This window comes from Cololabis saira, chromosome 1, assembly GCF_033807715.1.
Source record: "Cololabis saira isolate AMF1-May2022 chromosome 1, fColSai1.1, whole genome shotgun sequence".
Taxonomy (NCBI): Eukaryota; Metazoa; Chordata; class Actinopteri; order Beloniformes; family Belonidae; genus Cololabis; species Cololabis saira.
The window spans coordinates 34,205,452-34,215,639 of NC_084587.1; the positions used below are offsets into that span (position 1 = coordinate 34,205,452).

The 10,188-nt window shown below is 40.8% G+C and overlaps 1 protein-coding gene across 1 annotated transcript; it reads left to right on the forward strand.

The window, feature by feature from the left end:
- Positions 1-2,563: 2,563 nt before the first annotated feature.
- Positions 2,564-8,388, forward strand: dnajb1b (DnaJ heat shock protein family (Hsp40) member B1b). The gene is made up of 3 exons (XM_061721126.1): positions 2,564-2,896; positions 6,407-7,005; positions 7,917-8,388. Exons 1-3 carry the CDS (start codon positions 2,686-2,688, stop codon positions 8,148-8,150), a joined length of 1,044 nt encoding a protein of 347 aa, XP_061577110.1. The 5' UTR covers positions 2,564-2,685; the 3' UTR covers positions 8,151-8,388.
- Positions 8,389-10,188: the final 1,800 nt, after the last annotated feature.

Genomic DNA, 10,188 nt, shown 5'->3' on the forward strand with positions numbered 1-10,188 from the left:
TCTCAGGAGAGAAAGGCACACTGGTCATCAATCCAGTCATATTTATACCAAAAAGGGAGGTGTTTTGTACGTGCGGATGTTGAACCTTATTTGTGAAAACATCTGTGGTTAAAGAAACCTAAACATGTCACACTTTCAGCCATATATATATCTTGCTGGTTGTTTCTTACTTGAGACGTTAACTCAGCAAATACCTAAGATCACTAAAACTTTGAGGAAAAACAGGATGGAACCTATCAGTTTTAAAACATCTGTTTCTCTTCATTGCCTTCACCTAAAGAAGAACTGAGCAAAACAGTCTAGTCATACAAACCAGGATGTGTTCCTTGCACTGAGAGTAACTACCAGTGTAGAATCTTATAGAAAAAGTCTTTAACCTTTAACCCTTGTGCTGTCTTTGGGTCAAGGGAGGGTGAAGGGAGAAAAGAAGGAATGAAGGAAAGGTCGAGGGAAGGGAGAAAGGAAGGGAGGAAGGGAGAAAGGAAGGGAGAAAAGAAGGGAGGGAGAGAGAAAAGAAGGGAGGGAGAGAGAAAAGAAGGGAAGGGAGAGAGAAAAGAAGGAAGGAAGGGTGCGAGGGGAGGAAGGAAGGGTGTGAGGGGAGGAAGGAAGGTGCGAGGGGAGAAAAGAAGGAAGGAAGGTACGAGGGGAGAAAAGAAGGAAGGAAGGAAGGTACGAGGGGAGAAAAGAAGGAAGGAAGGAAGGTACGAGGGGAGAAAAGAAGGAAGGAAGGAAGGTACGAGGGGAGAAAAGAAGGAAGGAAGGAAGGTACGAGGGGAGGAAGGAAGGAAGGAAGGAAGGTACGAGGGGAGGGAGGAAGGAAGGAAGGAAGGAAGGTACGAGGGGAGGAAGGAAGGAAGGAAGGAAGGTACGAGGGGAGGAAGGGAGGAAGGGAGAAAACAAGGAAGGAAGGGAGAAAAAAAGGAAGGGAGAAAAAAAGGAAGGGAGAAAAAAAGGCAGGAAGGAAACAAGAAAAGGAGGTACGAGGGGAGAAAACAAGGAAAGGAGGTACGAGGGGAGAAAACAAGGAAAGGAGGTACGAGGGGAGAAAACAAGGAAAGGAGGTACGAGGGGAGAAAAGAAGGAAGGAAGTAAGGTACGAGGGGAGAAAAGAAGGAAGGAAGGAAGGGAGAAAACAAACAAGGAAGGAAGGAAGGAAGGGAGAAAACAAGGAAGGGAGAAAAGAAGGAAGGAAGGAAGGAAGGGAGAAAACAAGGAAGGAAGGAAGGAAGGGAGAAAACAAGGAAGGAAGGGAGAAAACAAGGAAGGAAGGAAACAAGGAAAGGAGGTACGAGGGGAGAAAACAAGGAAAGGAGGTACGAGGGGAGAAAAGAAGGAAGGAAGTAAGGTACGAGGGGAGAAAACAAGGAAGGAAGGAAGGGAGAAAACAAACAAGGAAGGAAGGAAGGAAGGAAGGAAGGAAGGGAGAAAACAAGGAAGGAAGGAAGGAAGGAAGGAAGGAAGGAAGGAAGGAAGGAAGGAAGGGAGAAAACAAGGAAGGAAGGGAGAAAACAAACAAGGAAGGAAGGGAGAAAACAAGGAAGGAAGGAAACAAGGAAAGGAGGTACGAGGGGAGAAAAGAAGGAAGGGAGAAAACAAGGAAGGAAGGAAGGAAGGGAGAAAACAAGGAAGGAAGGGAGAAAACAAGGAAGGAAGGAAACAAGGAAAGGAGGTACGAGGGGAGAAAACAAGGAAAGGAGGTAGGAGGGGAGAAAACAAGGAAAGGAGGTACGAGGGGAGAAAAGAAGGAAGGAAGTAAGGTACGAGGGGAGAAAAGAAGGAAGGAAGGAAGGAAGGGAGAAAACAAGGAAGGAAGGGAGAAAACAAGGAAGGAAGGGAGAAAACCAGGAAGGAAGGAAACAAGGAAAGGAGGTACGAGGGGAGAAAAGAAGGAAGGGAGAAAACAAGGAAGGAAGGAAGGGAGAAAACAAGGAAGGAAGGGAGAAAACAAGGAAGGAAGGGAGAAAACAAGGAAGGAAGGAAACAAGGAAAGGAGGTACGAGGGGAGAAAACAAGGAAAGGAGGTACGAGGGGAGAAAAGAAGGAAGGAAGTAAGGTACGAGGGGAGAAAGGAAGGAAGGTACGAGGGGAGAAAAGAAGGAAGGAAGGAAGGAAGGGAGAAAACAAGGAAGGAAGGAAGGGAGAAAACAAGGAAGGAAGGAAGGAAGGGAGAAAACAAGGAAAGGAGGTACGAGGTGAGAAAACAAGGAAAGGAGGTACGAGGGGAGAAAACAAGGAAAGGAGGTATGAGGGGAGAAAACAAGAAAAGGAGGTACGAGGGGAGAAAAGAAGGAAGGAGGGGAGAAAAGAAAGAAGGGGGGAAAGGAGAAAACAAGGAAAGAATTACGAGGGGAGGGAGGAAAGGAGAAAGGAAGGGAGGGAGGAAAGAAGCAAGGAGAGAGCAGGGGGAAAGAAGGATAGTAGAATTGGGTCATTTTGACCCAAAGACAGTACAAGGGTTAAACAATTTCATAAAATCAGAAAGAACAGTAGAAAGTAGTAGATATTTCCGAGTGCAGTTGAACGCAGCACCGTGCCCGGGGGGCGTGTCCAGGGTGTGACGTCACCTTGGAGACTGTTCGGGCTGTTTATGGAGAAGTCTAGAAGTTTCCTCGCCGCTTATAAAGAAAACATGCGGGACGCGTCAGCCTGAACACACACACGACTCCTCACCGCCACAGCCTCGACATGGGGAAGGACTACTACGACATCTTGGGGATTAAGAAAGGGGCATCGGAGGACGACATAAAGAAGGCGTACCGTAAGCAGGCTCTGCGCTTCCACCCGGACAAGAACAAGTCCGCGGGAGCCGAGGACAAGTTTAAGGAGATCGCCGAGGCTTACGACGTCCTCAGCGACCCCAAGAAGAAGGATATCTACGACCGCTTCGGCGAAGAAGGCAAGTTTTCAAAATTATTTATTTATTTAGCTGGTGTTAGTGTTTTTATTTAAACAGTTGTTAGAGCCAAGTGCGTGAACTGTAAAGCCTGATGACGCAGAGCCTACGGCGTAGGGTACGCGGCCACGCACACCGTACGGTGCGCGTCGCCGAGTACCCTACGGCGTAAGCTCTGCGTCGGCGTAACGCGGAACCATAAATCACCCTTAACAGTGTCATGGCGCGATTGGAAAAAAACTTGGACGCTTCCTAACACATTTTTAATCACAAATAAGGTTAAGGAGGTCTCTAGCACCCTATAATGTAATAATTTCCTATAATGTAATAATTTCCTGAAAATGTAATAAAATTTGCACTTAACTCAATCGAAAATGTAATAAAACCCAATAATGTAATAACTTCACCAATAATGTAATAAAATATCCTGACTGATATTGTAATAACATTTTTACCGATAATGTAATACCTTATTACATTATTGGGAATTTATTACATTTTCAGGTGGGTTTTTTTTTTTTTTTTTTTCCAAAACTGATAATGTAATACTTGACAAATAATGTAATATATATGTTCATCTTTAGTCCAGAGTTCCACATTTTGTGTTTTTAAGTATCTAAGAATGTTATATACACTGGATTTAAAACACCAGAATGACTATTGGGCTAAATTGCAGACTTTGAGTACCATGTAATAAATTCCCAATAATGTAATAAGGTATTACATTATCGGTAAGAATGTTATTACAATATCAGTCAGGATATTTTATTACATTATTGGTGAAGTTATTACATTATTGGGTTTTATTACATTTTCGATTGAGTTAAGTGCAAATTTTATTACATTTTACAATTTTATTTATCAGGAAATTATTACATTATAGGGTGCTACAAGGTCTCCTACAAAATCATACATAAATATTATCCTGCTAGCCATTACATGCAGAAATTTAAAAAGGACATTAATACGAACTGTTCCTTCTGTAATTTACATCCAGAAACAGTTCTTTTATTCTGGCTTTGCTCTCATTCGAAAAAACTATGGGCAGATATTAACAAATGTATTATTGACTCTTTCACTATAGATTTAAATTTACATTGGGAAAATGTTGTTTTTGGTTTCCATTGTTTCCCTAAGAAAGAAGGAAAATGTTACTTTTTGATGAATCAGTTTTTATTTCTTGCCAAATTTCATATTCATCAGAGTACATTTTCAAAGAAAACCCCTTGCTTTTATCTTTTCCAGAAAGAAATGGAACTTTACTTAAAACTAATCACTAAATCAACAAATGAAAAGGCTATTAAAACCTTAGACTTGTGTAATTTGTATAATCTTCTTGAATAACGGACATCACCCCTGGCACATGTTCTGTATTCTATTTGTATACTGTTCCTGTATACTATTCTGTGATAATTATTTTAAATAAAGTTTAAGAAGAAAAAAAAAACAGTGTCATGGCGCTCCCTGCTCCCCCCGTCCTTCATTCAAGGATTGTCTCCGGGCCAGAAGAGGCGAGGCCCCGCTAAATCCCGCATGAGTCACTCTCCGTGTGTCCCTAATAAGGCTGGAGAAATCAAAGCTGAAAATACCACCAGCCCCTGGACATGTTGCTGTTATCCGGCTGAACCAGGAGGGATTTATTCCACTTTGACAACCCCAAGTTGATGTTTAATTTCAGTGCTGGGACACATGTTCAAACGGGGTAGACGGCATGGACACGGTTGTCATAAAACATAATCGTGATGAAAAATATGAACGAGAGACATATTTATATGTATGCACGGACACGTGTCTCCTTTTGGTATGGCGCCCTATGCGTTACCATGGCGACATGATAACTGAACTGCACATGATGGAGTCAACATCAAGTTTTGGCAAGTCAGATTTATAAGTATTTGCAATGTTTATAATGGCATGAGAATATATATTTTTTTTAATTCCCTGTAATCTCCATATTTCGTTGACTAATAGAAATTCAGAATAAGGAGGCAGTTTCATCTGACACAACAGAAAGTTATGGATTTTGATCATATTTATGGTTGTGTGGAGTAGAAAGTCCAATGATCAGGCATCTCTAAATTGCACTTATTTTTTATTACTCAGTCAGTCAGTCAGTCACATTTCCAGCATACTTAAAAAAGGTACAATAACTCAGGGCATGGGTGTTGGCAGACTTATTGTTATGATGGATTGTTTGAAGCTGACTCAGGCTGGTTGGGTATTGCACCTTTTACAAGAAAGAGCCATGTTTGAATGCTTTTTGTTTTCCCCCATGTTGTTGAATTTTGACATTGTCTAGAATAAATGCTGCTCGTGTTATTTGTAACAGGAACAATGTTTTGCTGTTACTTTTCTTTTTCTTTTTATCCTTTTATTTTATTTATTTATTTATTTTTGTAGCTGAGAGCAGGTTAGTTAAGTTAGCAGGCCAAAGCATTTTGGAAATATTTGTCATAGAGACAGAGATACGCTGTCTTAATGATTTCAAGCTAAATTGTGAAAGGAGAAGCTGACCACAATGGTGAGCCACAGCCAGAAAGGAAGTCATTTATGGAATGGTGTAAAGATAAAAAAAAAAAAATAATTATTTTGAGGCAGCAGTAAGAAGCTGAGGTTGCAAAGTTAACACAGTGGTGTGAAATTGCTTGGTAGCAGTTGTAAAAAGAAAAACATAACTTTTTCAATATTCTTATGACACCTGAAGATGACCTGTTCGATGAACCTGTCCAGTAGGGTTGTTCGATTAATCGATTTTAAATCGTAATCGCGATTATGTAATTAGAACGATGTTAAAACGTGAAACTCGTAAAATCGATTTTTCACTTTTTTTTTTTTTTTTTTACCTTGTCTGCACACATATTAATGATTGATTGATGGAAATACCTCTCAATACCTGCGACAAGTGCCCCATGGGAGAGGCTCTTTAGTGTAGGAGGGGGCGTTGTAACATGCCACCGGGTAGACCGGCTCGTGTTCCTTGCAAAAAACTTGTAAATGTGAATAGCAAATGTAATGACTGACATTACACACCTCTACCTCCTTCATGGGTTGATTATTATTTACCATGCAAAGACCCAGTTTAGTTTAATTAGAAAATGTCTTGTTTTATTTAATTGGAAATATAACTTACTGTATGTTTGCAAGTGCTGATTTGCTGGGTTTTTTTTTTCAGAGATAAAACTTTATATTTTTTTAAAACTTTTTTTCAACTTATTTTACAGAGTTTTGCACTTTATTCATTCATTTTTGGTTTATTAAGAGCCAAGTTTGCACTTAAAGCCCAATGGGGCAAATGTTCAATAAAAAACAGCATATTTGAAATCATTTCTTTGCCTTTTGTCAATTCACAAAATAATCGTAATCGTAAATAGTATTTTGAGAGAAAAAAATCGAGATTTTATTTTTGGACAAAATCGAACAGCCCTACTGTCCAGTGTTTACCACTCTTTTCTTCAACAAATGAAGCACCCTCAATCCTCTATTAATTCACATTTTTTCTCTCCCCTCATCCAGGTCTGAAAGGCGGAGGCCCACCAGGCGGTGGCGGCTGTAGCACTGGTGGTCCTGGCACCTTCAGCTACACCTTCCAGGGTGACCCTCATGCCATCTTTGCAGAGTTTTTTGGGGGACGTAACCCCTTTGAACAATTCTTTGGCGCTCGCAATGGTGGTATGGATGAAGACATGGACACTAATGACCCGTTCTCTCACTTTGGGATGGGGGGAAGTGGAATGGGTGGCTTCCCGCGCACCTTCAACTCTGGAATGGGTGGTCACACTAGTGTTGTAAAGAAGCACCAGGACCCGCCTGTGGTTCACGATCTCCGGGTCTCACTGGAGGAAGTGTTGAATGGTTGCACAAAGAAAATGAAGATCTCCCGGAGAAGACTAAACCCAGATGGCCAAACAGTACGAAATGAGCAGAAGATCCTGGAGGTGCAGATAAGGAAGGGGTGGAAGGAGGGCACCAAAATCACATTTCCTAAAGAGGGAGATGAAACTCCAAGAAACATTCCAGCTGACATTGTGTTTGTGTTGAAAGACAAGGCACATCCAGTGTTCAAACGGAATGGCTCTGATGTCGTTTACGCCGCCAAGGTCTCACTCAGAGATGTAAGTCAGCATTTCATTCTGAATGGTGTTTTGATGTAATATTAGTTAGGGCTGTTCGATTAATCGATTTTAAATCGTAATCGCGATTATGTAATTAGAACGATGTTAAAACGTGAAAATCGTAAAATCGATTTTTCCCTTTTTTTTTTCTTTTTTTTTTTTTACTTTGTCTGCACACATATTAATGATTGATACCATATTAATGATTGATGGAAATACCTCTCAATACCTGCGACCAGTGCCCCATGGGAGAGGCTCTTTAGTGTAGGAGGGGGCGTTGTAACATGCCACCGGGCATCCCTCAAGCCAGATGCCGTAGACCGGCTCATGTTCCTTGCAAAAAACTTGCAAATGTGAATAGCAAATGTAATGACTGACATTACACACCTCTACCTCCTTCATGGGTTGCATTATTATTTAGCATGCAAAGACCCAGTTTAGTTTAATTAGAAAATGTCTTGTTTTATTTAATTGGAAATATAACTTACTGTATGTTTGCAAGTGCTGATTTGCTGATTTTTTTTTTCGGAGATAAAACTTTATATTTTATTATATTTTTTAAAACTTTTTTTCAACTTATTTTACAGAGTTTTTCCACTTTATTCATTCATTTTTGGTTTAATAAGAGCAAAGTTTGCACTTAAAGCCCAATGGGGCAAATGTTCAATAAAAAAACAGCATATTTGAAATCATTTCTTTGCCTTTTGTCGATTCACAAAATAATCGTAATCGAAAATCGGATTTTGAGAGAAAAAAATCGAGATTTTATTTTTGGGCAAAATCGAACAGCCCTAATATTAGTTCACTGTTAAATACCACTTTTGAAGGAAGTTTGTAGTATTTTAATGTGTAATATATATGTATGTATATGTGTGTTTTTTTTTACTTCTGTTTTTTTTTTGTCCCATCAGGCCTTGTGTGGCTGCACAGTCAACGCACCCACACTGGATGGCAGAACGGTCACTGTGTCCACAACGGATGTTGTGCAGCCAGGGATGAAGCGACGTATTAGTGGAGAGGGGCTGCCTTATCCCAAACGGCCTGACCGTCGAGGTGACCTGATTGTGGAGTATGAGGTGAAGTTCCCAGATCGGCTCAGTCAGAGCGCTCGGGACACCATCGCTCAGGTCCTGCCACGGTCTTAAACAAGACAAACAGGGCGACAGGATTCACGCTAAGCTGCCAACCTTTTACTTGCCTCTCATCACATGGACGTTCATACGCATATTAACCTCAAGACAAACGCAATAAGACTTATGAACTCAGACTGTCTGTTAGGAATATGGTCGATGATAAGGCGCTTACATACTGGTGTTTCTTTGCGGAACATTTCCCAGTTTCGCCAGTCACGGTGCCTGTATGTAATAAAGGCGTAAAATCTGATCCCCTCTTTTTTCCGCCTCCTGAGGTCGACCAAAAGGTGTGGAAAAAAAGAGACTGATTGTGTGTATATAAGGGCCAACACCCCCATTCCGTAACCTTGTGAGAATTGAACAACTTTCTGATCCTGTTCTAGGTGTGCTGACTATAGTCGTAAGCACAGAGCCCCACTTTGCTCCAGGGACGAGCAGCCCTTGTAGTTCAAACTGCTCGCAAATGAAACAGCAGCTGGTGAGGAAGACCCCGACACTTCCAGCTGGAGGAGCCCCAGTGTTTTTATTTACTGTACTGATGCTGTACATGCAGCTGAATCTGTCTAGTTACACTGTTCAAACCTTCTAGGTCAATTTATCCACATCAGTGCACCACACGCACACACACAGTCCCTCTTTTCTCTCTCTGGCACCCTCTCTTGTGCATGCATACTTACACACACTGCTGTTAAAAGGACTGTAAGGATATGAAGAAAGCTGACAGCATCTTTCCACTATATAAAAGAAAAAAAGTGTCAATATGAGTGCAGTGAACGTGATTTGACTCCTGTCTCGTTTCACGTGCATTACTCGAGTCACAGTTTGCTTCCGGGATGCCGGTTTCACGTAAAGACATGCGTTTGCAGGATTTTCCTTTCTTCCTTGGGCCGGTATGTAAAGGCCAATGGAGTGAAATTAGTGGCCCACTTTTACGGAACTGTGACAGAATGCCAGTATGTAAGCGCCTGATAGTGAACGTATCTTCAAGAGAGTTGGTCACAGCGGATGAGTGCAGCTTTTCGCAGGCTTTAACGTAAATATGTGAGCAGTGTTGTTTGGTGGTTGGTTTACTGTATAAGATTATATTTTTGATGAGAAAAGCTCGACTGGGATTTTATAAAATACATGTGCACTCTTATGTAGAGGATTTTTCCTAAAATAAATGTTTTCAGAGATATATATATATTTTTTTTTATTATTATGGAATTACAACAAAGAAAATTCCATGCGATGCTTCACACAGCCGAGGATGGGACATGCACTCCAGAGATGAGACTCTTTCACTGAGAAACTAGCGCTCGTGTCACATGAAGACAAAAACCAACACTACAGCGTACAGACTGCGGTGGGAAATTTAGACAAACCTTTGTTGATTTAAAGTTCAAAAGCAGCAAGTCTTGTACTGATGTTGAGTAAAACAATAAAACGAATACTTGGGCTGTTTACATTAAACAGTCTTCAAGCAACACAGTATGATCTTTTTCTTTCTGACCTGAACAGAAGAACAATTGAAAGCTCTTTTTAAGATTTTACCTTCCTTGTTCCGGTGAGTCTTATTCACTTTTCCTCCATTGGTTTTAAAAGGGTAGTGCAACACAATTGCTTTCTACTGGATTACTGAAAAGATACTCGGTTCAAAGAGCTGAACAGGCACAGGTCCTTTAATGTGCCTCACCACATCCAGGTGAAAAGATGATAGTGAGCTTTGAGCTGAAGAATAAAACTCAAAAAGCATCTTTAGGCAATACAGATGCCCAGGGCATCCCAATGAAGGGAATTCATGTAAAAGATTTCAATAAGTTGTAACTTATTCAGCAAATGTCATATTGGTAAATTAAAGAGATCTCAATGTGGTATTTAAGTTTCTGAGGAGGAGTGGTGGTGAATGTTAGGGGCAGAGGTGGACAGAGTACTCGACCCCAGTACTTGAGTAAGAGTACAAATACTACTGGTCAAAATTTACTCCGTTACAAGTAAAAGTAGCTCAGTCAAAATATTACTCGAGTAAGAGTAGAAAAGTACTTGCTTTTAAAGGTACTTAAGTATCCAA

What these genes read in the sequence shown, in the direction of transcription:
- dnajb1b (XM_061721126.1), top strand. Translation starts at nt 2,686, where the DNA reads ATGGGGAAGGACTACTACGACATCTTGGGGATTAAGAAAGGGGCATCG. An exon ending in CGACCGCTTCGGCGAAGAAG is followed by an intron (nt 2,897 to 6,406) that starts GCAAGTTTTCAA and finishes CCCCTCATCCAG; the next exon opens with GTCTGAAAGGCGGAGGCCCA. An exon ending in CCAAGGTCTCACTCAGAGAT is followed by an intron (nt 7,006 to 7,916) that starts GTAAGTCAGCAT and finishes TTGTCCCATCAG; the next exon opens with GCCTTGTGTGGCTGCACAGT.